This window comes from Aedes albopictus, chromosome 1, assembly GCF_035046485.1.
Source record: "Aedes albopictus strain Foshan chromosome 1, AalbF5, whole genome shotgun sequence".
NCBI classification, from domain to species: domain Eukaryota; kingdom Metazoa; phylum Arthropoda; class Insecta; order Diptera; family Culicidae; genus Aedes; species Aedes albopictus.
The window spans coordinates 169,869,051-169,890,188 of NC_085136.1; the positions used below are offsets into that span (position 1 = coordinate 169,869,051).

Here is a 21,138-nt window from a genome sequence, read left to right on the forward strand (position 1 = left end):
CTGTTTTCGTTAGCCGGAACCGCAACTAAATTAAGTTTTATCATGATATGGTGTTCTACAAAGTTGTTCCTTAAGATATCAACTATTATTTTATCAATTATAAGCCAAATCAAACTCTTCAAACCAGCGTGCTGAATGAGAGACTAGAGGTTATCCAATTTCCCATATATTTGGACTGAAGATTCCATACAAACCTTCAACTCATTTGCGCCAGCTCAGTTTTAAACCGATTGAGCTGAAACTCTCGCAGATTCTTGCTCACATCCAAAGGCACTATTCTAGAGGGTGCCCCGTGAATTTTGGCAACTTTTGTTTCTCAGTATACAAATGTGGGCCGGTCTAGTGGAAAAAGGGGGTAATCTGCCCCATTCACAAAAAGGCGCCCATTTGTGTTGATAATTCCGGCTAGCCCCGCGGCTACACCCCTCAGGGTCGGCGACTGGTTGCCTCGAGAAACTCACTTACCGTTGTATCGGAACAGAGGTGGACAAAACAAAGGATAGCAGACCCACTGATAGGGACACCAAGGCGGTCAGACATAGAAAAAACGACAATACAATACAAAAGTAGACTTAAACATATTTATTTACAAAAATCATGGTGTGTGTATGTGTGTGTGTGTGTGTGAGGGTGTGTGTGTGACATTCGTTGCGGCCGTTTAGATCCAGTAGGTCCAGTGTCGAGAGAGGAGAGGTTAGGTTTCTTACTTGCCAGTTTTTGTCCTTCGGTCCTCGTTCGGTGGAGGTCGTCACCAGGGGATGGGTGTGGGTTTCGGAAAAGTTTTGCAATCTTCGTCGACGTCCCAGCGCCCGCCGACGGGGTGGTGACCCATAGGATTTTGAGTGGCGGCAAGCGGGGCAAGCCCACGGACCTCACCGTCACCCTCACCGCAAGAACGTCCGTCACCGAGCCCTCGTGGCGTGTGATCCAGTGATAGCACAACTCACTGATCACCGGCACTGAGCTCGCCGACCTAACCACACGTTGGATATGGGGTGCGAACAGTCAAGACGATGTATGTTCGGCGTCCAGATCCAGACCCACCAGTTCCACTCGGCCTGGTTACTTCCCGAATCAGCGTCGTACTGGGTCCCTTCTGCACTATCGAAATGGGCACAAATTCCTTCCGGTTTTCCACAGAGAGTACGGAAGCTCCGTTCCACACGTTCAATCTTCAATGCGCCAGCTTCTATTTCTCGTGGATCTCTCACCGCACTTTTCGAGTCCGACCTGATATAAAATGTCCAACCGTCGTCTTCGTGCATCGGATACTTTCTGCCTCCTCATCGTCTAGCTCCTTTTTTCCCACCTTTTCCTCTCCTCTTCCTTCTCTCTCTCTCTCGTCCCTCTCCTCTCAACAACCCATGCCCGGAACTGTCATTGTAGGCAGGGTTGCCACGTTCTTAGAAAAATACAATTCGTGTAAAGATGTGAGACGTTCTCGTTTGTCGTGGACGTAGTAGGGGGCAAGGATGGGAAAAAATCATTTATTTATTGCGTATCCCTCACTCACATCCACGCACAATCTGATGCGAGTGTGCTTCTCCCCCAGCCAAGCAAAATCTTTCCACTTTCATTACCCATTATTTCTAATCGCCGAGCACCGAGCGACGCAAGCAATGACGGCCGAATGAATCGCTACCGAATCTGAGTGCCGAAGGCGAACGAACCAAGATTGAACGAATGTTTGCGTTCTGAGTCGGGTGCGAGAACATTCATTTTGGGACGTTCATTTGGCGTTCAGTGGAAGCATTCAGTACTGGGAATTGAATCAGTGAGTGCGTTTTGATTCAATCAGCTGAATGCCATTCGGTAGTTGAGAGAGCGAGCGTTCTTGTCGTATAAACCGATGCAAGCTAATTCATTTCGCACTCTATTTGTTTCTCTGCTGATTCGCTTCGGTGGCGTCGGTGGCGAGCCGTTCGTGTTGCGTTCGTTCCTAGTGCGCCGTGCTCTCACTCAGCTTTGGGTTGTTGGCGTTCTTTTTGCTATTTTGCATCGCCGGCATTCGGGTGATCGAATGAGTTTTCCCATGCTTGGTAGGGGGTAAGTGTTATACTCCCAAGTAACCAAAAGTTCAGATAAAAGGGTACTTTATAAGCTAAGCAGCTTGTTCGAGGTCGCTCATTAGCCTTCTAAGCAGCTTCATTTTTAAGTAATTTTGGAACTTGAAAGTTCACATAAGCACGCTGGATAGCCTTCTAAGCAGCTTCTGACAGAACTTAGTCAAAATTCATGCAGAAACAAAAATGAGTTTTTCAGAATCACACCCTGTTGGTGGGGGGTTTGTGATTCACGTCTGGAAATTGCTTCTTCTGATAATTATGTTTTCACATATGTCGCTGCTATGTAGATTTGATCTGGATCCTCCTGCGTGATAGCCTGCTGACTTACCGCTGCGCTGCTGAAGACACTTGACGAAGTCAAGCTAATTTCACTACTGTACAAATGTGCAAAACTAGCTGCCGACCTTGCTGCCGACAGAAAATCGATTCAAGTCAGACTTTACCTGCTGTCCTCTCAATCGCAGCAGTAGTACTGGGGTAGAGCGTAGGACTCTCACGCAGCGACTATCGGTTCGAATCCGATGGGCGGCAATTTTTTTTTTGCTCAAGCCTAGAATTCATTGATTTGATAAATTCATATTTGTCTTTTATTCGTGTACGCTTAAACAGTTGTTTTCTGTAAAAGAAATAAATTTTACCTTCATTGAAACACAATGCTACTGAACTGAACTTCTATGAACTTGAAAGTTCCGACAAAGTTCCGACATAGCATCTTAAGGAGCTTTAAAGTTCAGCGAAGTTCAGATAAAGTTCCGAATGGAACTTTCTGGCTGCTTAAGAGGCTAACAATTAGCCTTGCCGGAACTTGTGACCGAAGTTCCAGCAAGGCTCATCGTTAGCCTCTTAAGCAGCCAGAAAGTTCCGTTTGGAACTTTATCTGAACTTCGCGGAACTTGAAAGTGCATTTTGTCATGGGAAGCGGAACTTTTGGTTACTTGGGCTGTTCGTTGTGTTATGTGTTTCCTATCTATATTTTCCTTAAATTCTTGACAAAAATTACAAAGCTCCTATCTAGATAATTTAAGGAAACTTTCTTGGTATCCATACTGTGGGTTCAGTTATGATATTGTTCTGATGTGTCGGTAACAGTGTCAGTGTAACGTCCAGTATTGATGAGATTTGTCGCGTTAAAATTTGTTAAAAAAAGAAAACGTTTGTAGTTAGGTTAAGTGTAACGTCCCAAAAACCCCACGAACGCAGCCATCACCACACTGCCCCATGTAAGGACGACAGTAGTTCCGCTAGCCACCACCAGGCTGCACAGGACTGCACGAATGGGCGGCCATGGGAGGCGAACTGGGTGGCTATCATGAGGAGGATACACGACGGGTCAATGACCAAAGGTTCGGGGTCAACGAGCTTGAATCCAACAGATCATTAGCCTGGTGATCTTCAAAGCCAACAGTCGAAGTTTTGAAAAGTTAGTAGAAGCAAAAGTTATTTGGAGAAAAGTATAGTTGGAGAAGTGAAAATAAGTTTTGGAAAGCACGGAAAAGTGGAAAGAAGGAGAAAAGGAAAGTGGAGAAATTGGAGTAATCTGGACATCCAGGTAAATCCCGTAACAATAACCCCGAACCTAGCCATCCGTACAGTGTCTAACCCGCCATTGCGATTCTCCCATTGTGCCCACAGGACCTCGCGGTTTGTATTTTAAACCCAAACTTTGCGGTATCGTTAGAAGCCAAACCGCAGCGTAGACCCTACCTGCTGATTAGTAGTGTGTCCGCATCAACCCTGTACCCGATACGACAATCAAGTGCGGCAAAGAAACCCAGGCTTTTTTCCAGTGAATCAACGGAACACTGAAGCCTCGAGTCCATCACCACACTCGAGGGGCGCACGAGACAGGAGGAAGGTCCGCGAGAGGCTGCAGCCAAAGGAGAAGAAAGATGAAGGAGAAGAAGTGCCCGCCCCCTGGCCCGGAAGGAGGAGTGAAGCCAGTGTACAGGCGAAAGAAGCGGTGCGAAGGCGTTGCAGTGCGCGGGGCCCCGAAGAAGTGAGAACGAAGAACGTAAGGTAGGACTAGTCCGTAAGAAAGTGGGTGGCGTCGTCCGGTGTTGAGGACGGACGCCAGGAAGTTAGGAGGAAGGCAGTTAGAAGGGAGAAAGTAGGACGTCAGGAAGTGAGAATAAAGTGTACCCCAGACCGAGAATAGAGGGAGTTTTCTTTACCGAATCTACAAGTGTTTTCATTTCGCGGAATGTCACGAGCGTCTTGCCGACCCTGAGGCTTTCAGACGGGGGTTTCATCCTTGCTGTGAGTAACACGGCCCTTGCTAAGTTACATGGACGGTGCGCAAAACCGCGTAAGCGTTTCGGGTAAACTATCCAAGTTCATACGAATCTCGCCGGGGACTGCGACAAGCAGTGTTGGTTGGAATTCAAATTCTCAAATCTCATAGTTGAGTTGCTACTTGCTACACGCTCGATTCTTGACTCGCCAAACATACCGCCGAAAAAATCATGCATGAGCTGGCTCATGATGTCACTCATTGCCTCATTTCTTGGTGTTCTTATTATTTATATTCAGTTGTCAAGCTAGCATTCAACCGCTACGGTTGTTTTTGGCCTTTACTTCTTTTTCGCTATACGTACTGTACTATTGTGCATCAACAATAGATACCAATCGTAAAAATACGCTGGTAGTGGATTTCAGCGTATTGCCTTCGCATCCAAATACTGCAGAAGTGCATACATTTCTTGTGAATCAAATAAAACTTGACATGTCTCAAGCGAAAACTCTTCAGGCTGTATAATTAAAATTAAAACTCCCTCATTTTATGCCTTTTTCAATTTATGCACCGCCAGCCATGTGCATAAAAAGAGGTTCCAGTGTGTTTCGGGAAAACCTATGAAAATTATGTTTATTAGGAATTTCTCCGCAATTTGCAATAGGAATTCTTGAAATGACAAATTCTTCAAGTTTTTTTATAATGCTCCTCTTGCATTTTTTCATAAGATCCTCCAACAATTTTACCAGAAATTTTAAAATAATTTATAAGACCATATTGCTTGAGATGTTTTTTAGGGATTTCATTTATTATTCTGGGGATTTCTCAGAATTGTTTTTCAGGATTTTTTTACAGGTTTCATTTATCAGTGAAGTTTTTAAGTTCCTATCGGAATGCCTCTAAAATATTCTCTGCCTATTTTTTAAAGAATTTCTTTGGCAATTTTGAAGCAAATATCTAAACGAAGTGAAAACTCTTGATGCTCACAGGGACGGTGTGAGGATCAACTTTCGTTGAAGATCGGACGTAGTGCTAAGTCTCAGGTGATAAGAATTGTGGCTAGTCAACGGACGACAGGAGCGCGATGACAGAAGGTACTCGGCAGTGCAAGAAGCTGGAAGCAAGAGTAGTTTAGAAATCAAAAAGCGTACGGTGTCTAGGTTTCGAGAGGTCGCCGAAATAATAAATTGAAGTGACATTTGAAAACCAAAGCGAACACAGCAAAATAAAACACAAGTATTGTATTGTTGAGTATAATTTTTACTTTGACATTTCTAATTATCTTAATGTAAGGAAGCTTTACTTAAGTAGCGGAATCAATTAAAAGTTGGTGTTTTATCGAATCCAACAGTCATAAATGGTGCCTTGATTGTTTGGTACTCAACCAGAATAATCTCATTCATAGTACTTTTAAGAATATGCCGCGGTACATAGAGTGTGATTTGCGGGCCAACGCGAGGCCAGTACCGCCCAAGGTTGAAGCCGTTGATGAAAACCACGCCCTTGCCCCATCCGGATGGATTCAGGTACGTATCCAGTATGTCTATCCTTGCGATATCGAATGTACCGTAGAATGCCATGGGACCATGCCGAAGGGGCGTTCCCTGGTGGATTCTGGCCCGTTTCAGTGACTTTGCTTTGTCAAGTTGACTTTTAAGGACGATATACTCGCTTATTGTTGTTACGTTGTCCAGCGGAATTCCTGTCATAGTCCAATTAAGAACCTTTTGAGTATCGATGAACACATTTCCAACGAGTCCTTTGAAATCATTGGGAGTTCCGAAGTTGAGGCGCCCTTGGTTTTCCACAATGATTTGCAACTTTTCCCCTATACCTTGAGTGATCGGAAGACTGCTGATAGGATTCTGTCTGGAGAGTGTGCCGATGAAGTTCTGAAAATGATTGGTGTATTACCGCCATTGTTCTTTGGGATTCGTTGGAGTAAAGTTATATTAACTTGGCGCAAATCGGCAAGTAGTAATAATAATTTAGCTTCTCATCTTACCGTATCTACGAACACGTAGCCTAGATCATGAACTTTTTCAACGGTCAATTTCATCGGGTCTGATTTCAAATTGGTCGGTAGCAATGCCTCGTACAGCACCAGCCCAGAGTATTGATTCAAGGCTTCGAATGTTAACGGGGTAAGGTTCTGTATTTCTGGGGATGCTATTTTCCGGAGAAACTGTTTGTTTAAAAGACTATCGATTGGCTTCAGTACAACGGATGGAAGGGACATTTTCCGTGCTGTAATCGATACAATAATGTTTAACTCACAAAACTTGTTATAGCATTTCATTTTATTTACAGGTGCTTACTTGGACTAGGTAATGGTCTGTGTGGCATAGGGAAAAACTCCGAAATCACTTGACGGATGGCTTCATATTTTGGTGTAGGATCTCCGGATTCATCCAAAGGTGCATCGTAGTCATAGGAAGTGATATCTGGAATAAACCTTCCTGGGCCTTGCTCATTTGATCCCGCAGTGAATCCAAAGTTTGTTCCACCGTAAAACATGTAAATGTTGACATTCACCTTGGAGCTCAACATGTATCTGAAAATATCACATTAACATCAATATCTCAGTAGTGTAAAAGCTTTGAATTGAATGAATCTTTGATGTGACATCTTGATTCAAGTCTACAACAAACCTCAACGATGCAACGACCGGCTCTATAGGAGAACGTGCCATTTGCTGTTCTTGCCAGTGGGTCAGCCAACCCGGGTAGTATTCTGCGTTCACCAATGGACCATTTGGTTGATATTTGCGAAGATCTTTCCAGTATCCGTCAATATCCTGCGCTAAAATGCATTGGGAATTTAGCTGAAATCAAAGCCGAGTACGTAGCCTTCGAGAAACTCAAACAACTTGATCGTTGATAATTAGAATTCAACTGAAGTCCACGAACATTCTACTCACATGTTCCTGGCCCGAAATCTAAAGTACTGAGCGCTCCTTCAACGCCTCCGCATTGCGCTAGGCCTGGTCCGTTGTTTGTGAAAAGGACAGCTTTGCCTCTAACATATCGCTCTAGAAGACATTAGTTCAGTGATTATTACAATCAATTACATGCCTCTATTACACCGTACATACCAGTTTCATCCCGTAGCCATTTCATGTACTTGTGATCGCACGCATAGAATGATCCGTATTCATTTTCGACCTGCACCATGATTATGGGCCCACCATTTCCATAGAAATAGGGTTCCAACCTAGAGAACAGCTCTGCATACCATGTACGAACTTCCCGTAGATAAGCTTGAACAAAAATAAAAAATGAAAGCGTTTAAAACTAATAATCATAACAATGTTTCACTTCAATCCCAAGTAATCAAAAGTTTCGATCCCAATGATAAAATACACTAGGATGCAAAATAGGGAAGTGGAACCATCTCGGCAGGGCTCCTATTTTGGGCATTTTTCTGCTATAACTCAACCAATTTTGAACCAATTGACACAATTTTTGGAACACGGTGAGATAATCTAGCCGTGTACGATATTTCAAGTCAATCGGATGGGAATTGATTGAGTAGCAAAAAGTGCCCACAATACCGGCCACTGCCCAAGTGATTCGCTACCCTAATGCATACGTTTAACTTCTAAGGATTATCCAAAGGATTCTTCAAGCTACTTGAGAAGCTTACACTGAAACATGTCGACACTAATTACAGATTTTCCAGCAAAACTCATTGTTAGCCTTTCGAGAAGCTTAGAAGTTGCTTAAGATGCTCCTTGGAACAGGCTTGACGAGGCCTCGTGCCAAAAGCCGCAACGTGCACGAAAAAAGACGGAAGGTTTCTGTCCAAAAACGTGAGGTTTTGGGAAGGTGGAACATGGAAGCAGCAGTTCAACGAGCACCTAAATGGTGAGGAGATGGTAGGACATGATCACAGATCTGTAAGTGTTGGTGATTTTGTGTCGTGAGTGTTACCGAGAATTTCATGATTTGCGTTGCGTGAAAAGTTAGAATGTTAAATGGCAAGTAATACTCGTGTTTAGTGTAGTTTCCAACCAGCTTATAGCTCCCGATAGGCTAGATACGACCTGAAACGAGACCGGACAATACGTAGCTCGATATGGGGCCAAAACGGACCAGCTGCTGATTGGTTGATTTTATGCTATTAGAAAAAAGCAAAAACCATCCGACCGTTCCCGACCGCGTGTGGGCAGTGTTGTCAAAAGCGATTGAAATATGATCTGCATACATTTTCATTATGCTATAAGTGCATTATAATATACGACAACGTCAGGCTCCACCACCCTAAACAGCAACCATCAATACTACACACTGTAGTTGAAAACCCCACCACCAGAGGGACTGGTTACCACTCATTGAGCGGCCATGAGGGGTGGCGTAACGGAGCCATTGAGAAATGGGATGGCTGGAGAGGGCAATGACCGAGGAACGAGGTCATGAACCTCAAGGCAGTCAACGACTCGGTATGCTATCACTTGCCCAGAGTTCGTCGACTAAGACAGTTTGAAGGCTTAAATTTAAAACAGAAGAATTCGAAATAAAATTTTGGAAAGTTCTATGCAGAGTTATTGGAGAAAGTTGAAAAGTGGAAGAAGTGTCAGAGAAGTGGACTACAGAACCCCGCCGTTTTTAACTTGGAAGTGCCCGACCGATTTCCCTACGTCGTCTCCGTGACCATCTGGGCGAATTCCGACACAGAACTTGCCGAAGGCCGATCCGCCACCATATCAGCAGGACCGAGACGCGTAGGAGGTTCAGGAAACCGTGTAGTGACACCCCAAACCACCCAAACCCGAAGGACGTTGCCGTCGCTCATAGCGGTGTAAATAACCGTGCGCCGCCATCGCGTACGCCAGGTGTACGAAGGCCTGCGCGCCGCCATCACGCACAGTATCCAGGACGCTGCGGAGGACAGGTGTGGTGGAGTGTTTCTGACAAAGAACCTCCAACGTGAAAGGTCAGATTAGTTGAAAGAAAGTGGGAGATAGAGGGAGAGAACAGTAGTGCCAGGATCCTGGAAATATAGAAGGTAAAACCCGAATAAAGTGTAGTTGTCCGTGAAGTGCTGTTGTGGTTATCTATTTCTAAGTGCGAGAGTTCCCTGCCGCGAGTTCCGTGACGTGAGCGTGCCGACCCTGAAGCTATTGAGTCGGGGAGTCTCAGTACTGCTCCCGACCGACTTTCCCGATAATTACAGATCTCTGTGACATGATGATCAAAGCAGTGAATGAAATGACTGCGTTGGTACAGAAGCGTACAGGAACGAACCACCTTCAACGCATTCGGCTCAAAAACAGCAAAGTTGCTGGTAAGGCTCGTATTGCATCAGAACTCATCAAAATGGGTCTGGAGAAGATGGCCATCTGTCTGCACCGGCTGGAATTCAAAATCTGTAAAACTGAAAAGCTAGTGGAGGAGTGGAAGGAACACACCAAATGCTTCCAGCTAAAAAAAGATCAGCAATAGAAATTGCTAAATTATATGTCAACATTATTGGATGGTTAAGCATACAAAAAAATGCTGATACTTAGCAATTTTGCATTGCTGAACGCGACTAACACAAAACAAAAAAAAATGCAGTGAAGAGTTAATCTGACCGCAATCCAGAAAAATGGTGGCAAGTTATGTGTGAGAATTTTCGAATGATCACCATTCTGAATGCCGCCTACAAAGTGGTATCGTAGATTATCTTCCGTTGTCTATTACCTACAGCAAATGAGTTCTTGGGTAGTTATCAAGCCAGTTTCATCGACTGCCGGTGGAGCAAGGACCAAATCTTCGCCGCATGGCAAACCCTCTATAAATGCATTGGATACCAGGTTCGAACGCATCACCTGGTCATCGACATTTATTTACACTGTTACCTCAAAGATTTACCCTAAGTAAATTACTGTTAAGAACAAAGTAACTCAGCAATTCACTAACTAACCAATCAGAATTCATTTAGCTCAGGTCTTGAAATAAAAAAAAAATATTATAACGAACTGTTTGGCAAAATCACTTATTCGTGATAAATAATTATTCTGTTAATTATTACAATGAAAAATAAGCATTTGCAACTGGTACGAAATTCCTCAAACGAACCGGTTGAGTTTAGTCGTATGGTCAATTCCCTCGAACAGGAAGGTTCGGGTAGTACATATTGGGTTAAGGTCGTCTTCTACAACGAAAGTAAAAGCCAGGACTACTCTCTTCTCGACCCACTGAGCAACATTCCTATGGTCGCCGGCTGTTCGAGTCCATATGAAGTAAACCATCAATGTTAACTTCTTTTCCCGATCAGCCTAGATAGCTGTGTAGTGTCGGTAGCGGTTGTCTCAATTGGCTAAGAATAACACTACGGACCACCTGTTCCGGGGGTAAAAGTCCACTCAACAGGGAACCCCAATCCAAGGTGTCAGGCGACCCGTGCTTATGGATGAATGGTAGAGAGGGTTTAAAATATGCTCGATCTTTAACGGAGCCCGTAACGTAGGATGATCGCATTTCTGTGTTGCGTTACGGTTCAAGATCTACCAAACCGAACCCTAGTGACATCCGGTTTGTCAAGTTGGGGTAATGTGTTTTGGTGATAAGGATTCATGGTACAAAGTCCTTGTTACTGGTGACAGTTTCTAAAATTGCATTTATTCTGCCTTGCTGATAGTTAAAGAATCGGACTTTGCCAACCCGAGACTACACTTGATGTTAGGAAAACAAACATGCTTTACGTATCTAATTGCGTACTAACCTACACTCAAATTAATTTACTGATAGAATCTAAGTGCAAAAAGCACATAGATCGCGAACGGAAGGGAAAAAATCATTCTAAGTGCAACAAATAAAAATGAAAAGTTACTTCATTAAAATTTAATTTATCTGTATTAAATTTAGAGTGTAGCAATATAAAAAGCAACCCTGTCAACATAAAATCCAAACACGATCATAACAAACGTGAAAAGGACATGGCGCGTGCACGAGACGCACAGTTCGTCGCGGAATATTGCAGAATTTCATTTTTAATCATGGTGCTCCAAGAAATTAATTTGCTGACCAAGTTGCTGAAGGTAAATATGTAAAATATTATTCAAACATTACACACTTTCTCAAGCTACGAACATATATTTGGTATTTTCTAGATGCATCTGCGTCTCGACCGCTTCAGCACCGTCACCAAAGATGAACGATTTTGCTGGGAGCTGCCGGATGGAGCTGCGACCGGGACGAGCTGTTTGACCAGCTTGGTGGAAGCTCAATGTGAGGTAATTTAGATAACCTGCTATTTGTTTTTATTCATTAAACATTGATAAAAATTATAGGGATTCGATTTGACCACTTTCACCAAAGTGGAAGACGACGCGGAGGCATCGGAAAAGAGATCGAGCACACCAATAGAACCGACCCTGATGCACTCGATGCGTGCCTTCTATCAAACCCGGAATTGAGCGATTCAACTAAAAACAATCTTTTTGGCCCGTCGTAAATGCAACTGTGACAACTGCATGGACCGCGGCATCAGCGGAGCTCCTTCCATCATCTTCGTCGGCCGTGGCATCGGAAAACCCAGACCATCATTTGCGTTAGCTAGTGGCATTTGCGGTGTGAAATGTCCAGCTGTGAACATTGCTCATGCAGCAACATTGTTTTGTCCACGTGGCCTGGAACTACTCCTGTGTACAATAAAACAATTGATAAAACTTATTTTTTTCAATCATATTATTAAAAATTTTAATTTATTGTTACTTTAAAGCCAATTTCCAATGAAAATAATCTTATTATTCCCATTAATAGGAACTTTATTATTAGGAACATTCGAGGGCCCATATAGCCGAGGCGGTAAACGCACGGGTATCCAGCATGACCATGCTGAGGGTGACGGGTTCGATTCCCGGTCGGTCCAGGATCTTTTCGTAAAGGAAATTTCCTTGACTTCCTTGGGCATAGAGTATCTTCGTGCCTGCCACACGATATACACATGCAAAATGGTCATTGGCAGAGGAAGCTCTCAGTTAATAACTGTGGAAGTGCTCATAGAACACTAAGCTGAGAAGCAGGCTTTGTCCCAGTGAGGACGTTACGCCAAGAAGAGGAGAGGAATAGGAACTATGTGCCTCACAACTGAAATCCGATCAACTGACTTTTAAAAAGTAAAAGGTTCGCACATAAAATTCATCTTGACTGAGTTGGCAAAGTTTCGATAAGCCTGCACTTATTTTTTAAGTGCAAAAGCAATTGGTCACAATCCAAGTGCAAGAAACTTATATTCAATGTGTTAATTAATCTGAGTGATATCAAGGACTGTAAAGTTCTGGTAATTCAAGGACTCACGTGCATTCTTATTGCAGAACACATTCTCTAATTTGACAGAGTTTTGCAACTAGCCTAAAGTCCCGGATTTTTCTTTGTTGTCATGGGCTGGGACTAAACTAGAAGCAAGACATGGATGGGGCTAGAGTTCCGATGCATGGATAAATATCAGTACCACCGTTTTGTTTTTCTCAGAATTCAAATGGATTGTGTTTGATTAGGGGCGCTCTTTCACTGGGATTAAAATCTCTATGATAACGAGACCTTTTCATCGCAATCGATTTCTTGCACCTCTGGGATAATAAAACAGGAACTGTACAGAAATCGATGCTCCATTGCCTCTCAATGACAATGGAGTAGTACGACATGCACTAAATACTAAGGATACGGGTAATGCCACAAAAGATCTAAATACTGGTCGCAGTGGCTCACCCGAACAGAAAAAAAAGGTCGCCAAACCCTTCGTCTCTCCGGAACCACCACGAAGGCATTGCTTCAGAGAAGAGCTAGTGCACATCGCACCCTCAAGGTTATCTGCGTAGCCTGCAGCAACGAACATCGATGACTCACTCCGGAGAGTCCATCACGCTAGCATGCTGGGCTGGGGCTTAGCCAGTTTCCCGAGTGGTCCTCAAAGGGAGTCCTCGGAAGGCGGACAGTGTCAACCCCGGCCGCGCCCAACTTTTTGCAGACATCAAGAACTGATGCCTAGTCAACCAGATCTGACCTTCCCGCAAGGCAAGGGTATCACTACCCTCCGGGGCCTATCAGCTGCACCAGAAGGTTGCTGAGGTTACCGAGGACCCCTTTCCAATCGCGAGCTCGGATCAAACCCAGTAGACCGACGCCACGACAGCAACGCCACCAGGACTTCCTCTCCGTGGCCATTCGCTGTAAGGTCGATTTCAACCGCAGGGCACCGGTATGACCTACGAAGCCGACTCCAAACCCCTGGACCACCTCTTGTACCATTCTTCGAGTCGACGCGCCACCTCCTCTGAGCCTTCAGACGATATGGGTGATAGCCGTTGAAACGGCGTTCCAGCAAAACTTATCCCTACACATCCGCTTGAAAGATTGTCCGGAGTTGTGTCCTCTACGCATGTGGCAAGCATGCGGTGGGTCACGCATTGTGCGAAAACGCGGGCACACGAACAAAACGTGTTCCGCCGTTTCCTTTAAACACCAGCACAAACAGAGCCCGAAACGGTGTACATAGATACTACCATGACCTGAAAGGACCTGTGTCAGGTGGAATGTTATTTCCCCATAGCGCCTATCAATCCAACTATCTACCCTCTGTATCAACTTATGGGTCCTCCTTCCTTCGCGTGAGATGGTACGGTACGCGCTTGCAACCCTCTGGCACATCAGCCTGTAAGTACTTTCCAGCTTACCACGGTAGCTTTCGGTACTTAGCGCAGTGCCCCACGCCTGGCCGCCATACCTTAGTATGGACGTAGCGACACTAACCAGAAGCTTGCGCTTATTGGCGTACATCGTAGAGCTATTCTACATCATCCGGGACAGTGCCGCAATAGCTGTGGAGGCTCAGTGAGACGAAACTCTTGATGTTACTTGTTCAGAAGTGAACCGGCTCACACAACCACATATTTTATTCATATGTTTTAATCTACAGTACAGCCATTCCATAGAAAAACGATATAGTGCAACTCTGATTGTCGGCAAACTAAGTGCGTTTGTAGTTTATCGAAAATAATTAGACCCGTATTTCTTATTTCGTCATTAGGGTGACCAATTTTGCGATAGAGTGGTAAAAAAATCAAGATTTTTCAATACTATTTTTTTTTAATCATAACAATACCGCTAGCCATCATAATTTCATAAGGTTTAGAATGAATTTCATAATGATTAGAATAAATTTTATAACGTCGCTCTATGACGCAAAATCTCCCAGAGTTTGGCTTTTATATATGTTTAGCAACAAGGTATTCTGTTCAGGCCGTGGGGATTACAGAAGCTTAGTGATCCCGACGTCTATGGATCGAATCCAGTCTGCATCATTTTAAAAATAAATTACTTAGTATAAATTAGTGTCTTTTATGAAATTTGTCAACTCATTTGAGTTGCATTATGAACATTATGCAACCCAAATGGGTTGCATTATGAAAAAAATCATTGCATAAAATTTTGTATGGAACTCGTTGCAAAACTCGATTTTTTCAGCACTCTTCGTATTTATCCAACTCGGCAAGCCTCGTTTGATAAATTTACGACTCGTGCTGAAAAAATCAACTTTTTGCAACTCGTTACATAAATAACTATTACAGGGTCAAAAGTAAACCGGTGAAATGAGCATTTCTATTGTACAATTCACCGCCAACTCAAAAAATCTGTTGGTTCCTTTTTGGGTGTTGGAGGGTTAATGTCCAAAAAACCCTGTTGCCCATCTTTCCCCATGGTACCCAACCACGTTTTTAAACCCGTTAGCTATTTATTTCCTTGGCTATTTCTATGCGAAAAGTTACACGCAAAGAATTCCAATGATTTTCTTTATATGTTACGACACATACTCTTGTGGAATAGTTCATTCAGTACACTATTCTGCCGTAATTCTGCAAAGTGACGTAAGTGCCATTCAAAATGTCGATATTTTTTGGTATATTATATATATAATATCTGGTGTAAAAATAACACTGTGGTATGCCTGGTGTATTAGAATGCAAGATCTAGTCGTAATCTATCATCTATGGAAAGAAACTTAGAGGATGAGCAAGAGTTTTATCGAAGACGACTAATAACAAGACAGACAGCTACCTTCTTGCTCCATATACTTTGGGAGCTACAAGCACACTAGCGCCGCGAACGACTTCAGGGAACAACATCATAAATGAATGTGCGTGCGATGCTACAATTTCCGTGTACGTATTAGCATGCACACGCACACAATCATGTTTTAATGTTCCTGTGAATCGTTGAGGGCGTTTCAACCATGTCGCCTGCGACAGGGTGGGAGCTGTCTGTCTTGTTATTAGCCGTCTTCGGTTTTATGCATAATAACCAAAAAATGGGCCAAAACTATCAATGTCGCTTACGTCACTTTGCACAATGGGGCACGTTCGATGTAGTACTAGATTTGTAGTAATGAGCTGAATTTTAGTATGGTGAGAAGCTCATTTCTCCGTTTCTGCAATGAAACGGTGCAAAAAGCGTGGGTATTATGATTCCTTGTCTAATTTGATGCTGTTTGAGCAAAATTTTGGATAACTATGTTGTTTATGTTGCAAGAAATGGAGAAAACAAAAACACTGTTGCCCAAAGTTTTGCTCAAACAGCATCAAATTGGGCAAGGAATCATAATACCCACGCTTTTTGCACGGTTTTATTGCAGAAACGGAGAATTGACCTTTTCACCATACTAAAATTCAGCTCATTACTACAAATCTAGTACTTCACCGATCTGTCCTATTACGGCAGTATTAGGATGACATAGGGGTTGTGTGCTAGTAGTGGACCCTGCGCCTATAGTGGACCCCCTTCAGAAAAACTCAAATACAGTAGACGTTCGATAACTGCAACATGTTTACGTTTCACTTAGCGAACGAAAATTCGATAACTGCAACGCCTGACAGTGTCAACAAGCCGTCAATTGACGTAAAATGAACGAAAAATTCATTCGACTGTTCATTAGGGCTAACATGGCTCACCATTTTGACGTTTGGCGGTGCGATAACTGCAAATTTGTTGCACTTACCGGACTTGCAGTTAAAAAGCATTGCAGTTAAACCGTTTGCACCGACCGAACGTCTACTGTATAAATGCCCAAATAAACTGTTTCCAGGCAACTTCCACCGGAGGAACATCAATTACATTGCAACACAGCAGTTCCTAGCAAACAAATAACCCGGTGGCCGCAAAAATCGGTTATTTTAACTATTTAATGAATGTAAACACTCAAAAGGGTCCACTATACGCACACTCAGGGAGGGTCCACTATAGGCACCGTCGGCGGCATGACAGCTGACATGGAAATCAAATGGGGGGTCCACTATAGGCGCCAAGATATTTGTAAATAATCCTATAATGGACCCCGGTGGTGTCTATTATAGGCAACATCGATGCGTATTTTCAAATGCATATTTCACTGGAATAATTCATTAATGTTATATGTTTGACGGTTTTAACATAAAGAGGGGACGTGAAACTTGTTAAAAAAATTGACTTTGGAGCAATCCACTGCCTTAACATAGCTAAAAAGCCGCAGAAGTAAATTTCGATGGCTTAGGGGGTCCACTACTAGTACCCAAACCCTATACCCTTAATATAACCCACACATAATATTGAAAAGCAGTTCCATTAAATTGATTGTGTGAGCAACTCTGGACGAACATTTGAAAAGGGCCTATCTGCTTTGCGTAAACAAAGATGTTTTTGTCTCTGTAGGGCCCATCTGCATCCACCCACGCACGACAACACCCTTATCAGAAAGAGTGTTCTTCAAGCTATCTGTTAAGGGTGTTGATGTGCGTGGGTGGATGCAGATGGGCCCTACAGAGACAAAAACATGTTTGTTTACAAAAAGCAGATAGGCCCTTTTCAAATGTTCGTCCAGAACTGGGATGAATTTCTGTTGAGAATGAACTTTGTTTTGATTTTATCAGACAAAAGATCAAACGAACTGAAAACGTGGCGCGGTATTCAAAGCAAAGTTTCATGTCTTCAGAGAATGGTAAGTTAAAATGCTATTGAATAACTGAAATAAAAAGCTATCAATGCTAATCTTTCTATTATAGACAAAGCTGAAAGCGGATGGACATAGGCGAAACATCCCCTGCAGACTGTGTAACGGCTGTACAGCACTATTGATCCTGTATTCGGTTGGAACCGCCACCACGCATATACAGTGTCGGAAAAAATAATAAGACCACCACCCGTTTTCATACAAAATGGCCAAGTTTGACGATGTGATACTCGGTCTCTGGTGAACCGATTTGGCTGAAATTTTGACAGTCGCCATGGAATTACGTGAACTTTGATTTGTATTTAATTGATTGAGTTCTGTTCACTACATCAAAAGTTATGGATATACGAAACGACAAAATAATAGGACCACTTTCAGATTGCCATTACCAAAGGATATACAGTAGACGTTCGGTCGGTGCAAACGGTTTAACTGCAATGCTTTTTAACTGCAAGTCCGGTAAGTGCAACAAATTTGCAGTTATCGCACCGCCAAACGTCAAAATGGTGCGCCATGTTAGCCCTAATGAACAGTCGAATGAATTTTTCGTTCATTTTACGTCAATTGACGGCTTGTTGACACTGTCAGGCGTTGCAGTTATCGAATTTTCGTTCGCTAAGTGAAACGTAAACATGTTGCAGTTATCGAACGTCTACTGTATGTGCGTATCTGATACTTGATGATTGATAAACAAGTACTAAAATTAAGGATGCCATTTAAACTTGGGGACATTTTTATTTAATTAACCACAAATAACCATCATAAAAATTTTGTGTTAGAATTTTGTCGCACCGTATACCTGTAACTTCGAAAGTAGTGAACAGAACTTAATCAATTTAATACAAATCAAAATTCCCGTAATTTCATGTCGGCTGTCAAAATTTCAGCCAAATCGGTTTACTAGAAACCGAGTACAGTAGACGTTCGGTCGGTGCAAACGGTTTAACTGCAATGCTTTTTAACTGCAAGTCCGGTAAGTGCAACAAATTTGCAGTTATCGCACCGCCAAACGTCAAAATGGTGCGCCATGTTAGCCCTAATGAACAGTCGAATGAATTTTTCGTTCATTTTACGTCAATTGACGGCTTGTTGACACTGTCAGGCGTTGCAGTTATCGAATTTTCGTTCGCTAAGTGAAACGTAAACATGTTGCAGTTATCGAACGTCTACTGTACCATATGGTCAAACTTGGGCATTTTGTATGAAATAGGACCGGTGGTCCTATTATTTTGTCCGACACTGTAGCTCTTCGGATTTGCAAAATCTTAACCTAAATCTTATGTCGTTTTCGTTTTTGCGGTGGTGCTACACCGGTGTAGCACTTTTGCACCGAAAGTGTTCGTTTTTGATTTTCGTGCTACACCGGTGCAGCACTTTTTCTGCACCGCGCATGATAGTGTAGCACTCAAAAAATCGGGAGTGTAGCAGGTGCACACCGTGTCCACCAATCAGCGTTTGCGAAGTTGTCAATATTTTGGTGTTTATATACGCACACCAATGCAACTGCACCGAAAATGTTCGTTTAGGTGCCGGCCAGAGTGGACGCGTCACGCGGCGCGGCGCGCTGCAATGCGGCATTTGACAGGTCGTGCGTCGACGCGCGGCAGAACTCCGTTCATTGGAATACAAGGAAAACAATCATAACATGCCAGAGTGCGCGCGGAACGATGCGAAGCGGAAAGCGTTTAGCCGCGCGACGCACGACAAAACAGTGCATGCACTGTTTTTGATGCGGAAGTCACGCGGTTCGCGCGGAGAATTTTGTATTTTTGTGTGGATTTCGTCCGTTTTTACCAAACCATGACGTTAATTTTACGAAATTGTTTTTCAAATGTATTCAAATGTGAATATAAAAAAATATTAACATGAATAATACCACATGTTTATTATACGGTGGCGTCTCGTAACCTCACTTTTCACCTATTATGCGAAACAAAATCAGTAATTTCTTCAAATTTATGACTATAGACTTAATGGAAATAATCAAAATCTCTGTCATTCTACACCCATTACAAGCAGCGCTTTCACATTAGCCCTACCCATGTTTCATGCACAAAAAGGGTTGATACCCTCTCGTTTATTTTACTATCTCAAAGTATTCTACTAGGGTGTTAGCTTAAAAAATAGTTTCAAAATAAAAATACACTATTTTTGAGTTAACAAACTTGTTCCATTGCCTTGCTGTTTAAAAATAAACCAAGGGGCGCCATTTTTTACGTATACAACCCTGTGGTAACTCTGACTACAAGCTCAGTTGTTCATAAAATTTCAAAATTTCTACCTGTAGGACGGGTAGATTTGAGGTAAGGGAATCACCATTGTCCCAAATGTATATCTCTTCTGAATCATCTGAAGTAAATAGTATTTGAGGGTAAAAATTTAGATAAATGATTTATTTTTAATTTTAGGTTGAGCACAATAATCACATATCTCTTGGAAATTTTTCATCAGATAACATGTACTCATGTGCAAAGGTGACGGAAATTATGAAAACTTTTCAGTTTACTTTACGAACAGACGCGTTGCACCGCGTTCACTCTGGCTATCAAGCCGCGTTGGAAACCGCGTCAAAAACGCGTCGCACCGCGTCGCGCCGCGTGACGCGTCCACTCTGGCCGCAGCCTCAGCGAAAAGTGTAGCACGAAGCGGTGTAGCACCGGCGCAAAAACGAAAACGAATAGAGAATTTCACTGGAAACACCATTGAAACCGAGATCAAAACTATACACGGAGAAATCAAACTAAATAATTTTTGGGTCGATTTTACTCAAAGCTGAGTACAGTAGACGTTCGATAACTGCAACATGTTTACGTTTCACTTAGCGAACGAAAATTCGATAACTGCAACGCCTGACAGTGTCAACAAGCCGTCAATTGACGTAAAATGAACGAAAAATTCATTCGACTGTTCATTAGGGCTAACATGGCGCACCATTTTGACGTTTGGCGGTGCGATAACTGCAAATTTGTTGCACTTACCGGACTTGCAGTTAAAAAGCATTGCAGTTAAACCGTTTGCACCGACCGAACGTCTACTGTATATCGAATAAACTAGTTACCCAAAATTAGGTTGTTTTCCCTCTTTTCCTCACCGATGTTGTCAAAAACAAACAGAGATGCATCTACCCAACGAGGGTCCTTGAGCCCAATAAGCCAATTTTGGGTAAATGCAGGTTTACTCAAATTTGGGTTGAATGACGGGGGGTCTTGGGTTGAATTTACCTACTCTTAAGTAAATGTTTTTGCTGGAGGTGAAGGCAATTTACCTAGTGTGAGTTTAATCGATTTACTCAAATTTGGCTTATTGGGCTATGGGGTTGAGTCAAAAGAACTCAATTTTGGGTAGTTTGGCGGTTCCGTGTAGCGAGCAGGTGTGAAATCATCCAGGTGGCACCTCGCAGCTAATCGATACGGCGGAAGTCAGCGAACGTAGTACAGTAGTGATGTGGACAAATCGGACAAAACGCTCTCCGCAGCGCAGTGGAGGCAGTGCGCTGTGGATTTTTACCACCATGCTTTTCATTGATGTGTTCTATGTGATTGATAATATGTAGGGTATGTGTTCCATCATTAATCTCACGCTCCCATATTCATCCTATTCGAAAACAAGCGATTACGGCACCGATTGATTCCGTTCTTTTTGTTTTCATGGGTGCTCACTTCTAACAAAAAATACAAAAATAAGAAACAAAACAAACAGCGCTTCAATCCTTTGTTTTTCGTAGGATGAAAATGGGAGCCACATGCTTAAGAAGGGAACCAATACCCTATCAAGCCAGAAATAAATAAATTTTGAAAAACACAACAATTTTTGATTACATTGATTATGTATTATGTATGATTATGTACATGAAATACGGAACAATAAATAATTAAA

General features: G+C 42.8%; 1 protein-coding gene and 1 long non-coding RNA gene across 2 annotated transcripts in view; one reads left to right on the top strand and one right to left on the bottom strand.

Moving 5' to 3' along the window:
• Positions 1-5,535: 5,535 nt before the first annotated feature.
• Positions 5,536-21,138, bottom strand: part of LOC109427342 (beta-galactosidase) — a 65,357-nt gene continuing 49,754 nt past the window's right edge. The window contains exons 4-9 of the mRNA XM_062845805.1: positions 7,391-7,555; positions 7,217-7,327; positions 6,948-7,098; positions 6,615-6,850; positions 6,302-6,543; positions 5,536-6,188 (exon numbers count right to left, since the gene is read on the bottom strand). Of these exons, the coding sequence (XP_062701789.1) occupies positions 5,613-6,188; positions 6,302-6,543; positions 6,615-6,850; positions 6,948-7,098; positions 7,217-7,327; positions 7,391-7,555 (1,481 nt within the window). The 3' untranslated portion in view covers positions 5,536-5,612. The remainder of the gene's footprint in view (positions 6,189-6,301; positions 6,544-6,614; positions 6,851-6,947; positions 7,099-7,216; positions 7,328-7,390; positions 7,556-21,138) is intronic.
• Positions 7,565-15,836, top strand: LOC134285277 (uncharacterized). Its single transcript, XR_009996261.1, has 3 exons — positions 7,565-11,320; positions 11,393-11,515; positions 11,573-15,836. It is a non-coding gene; the product is annotated as an uncharacterized LOC134285277 (long non-coding RNA).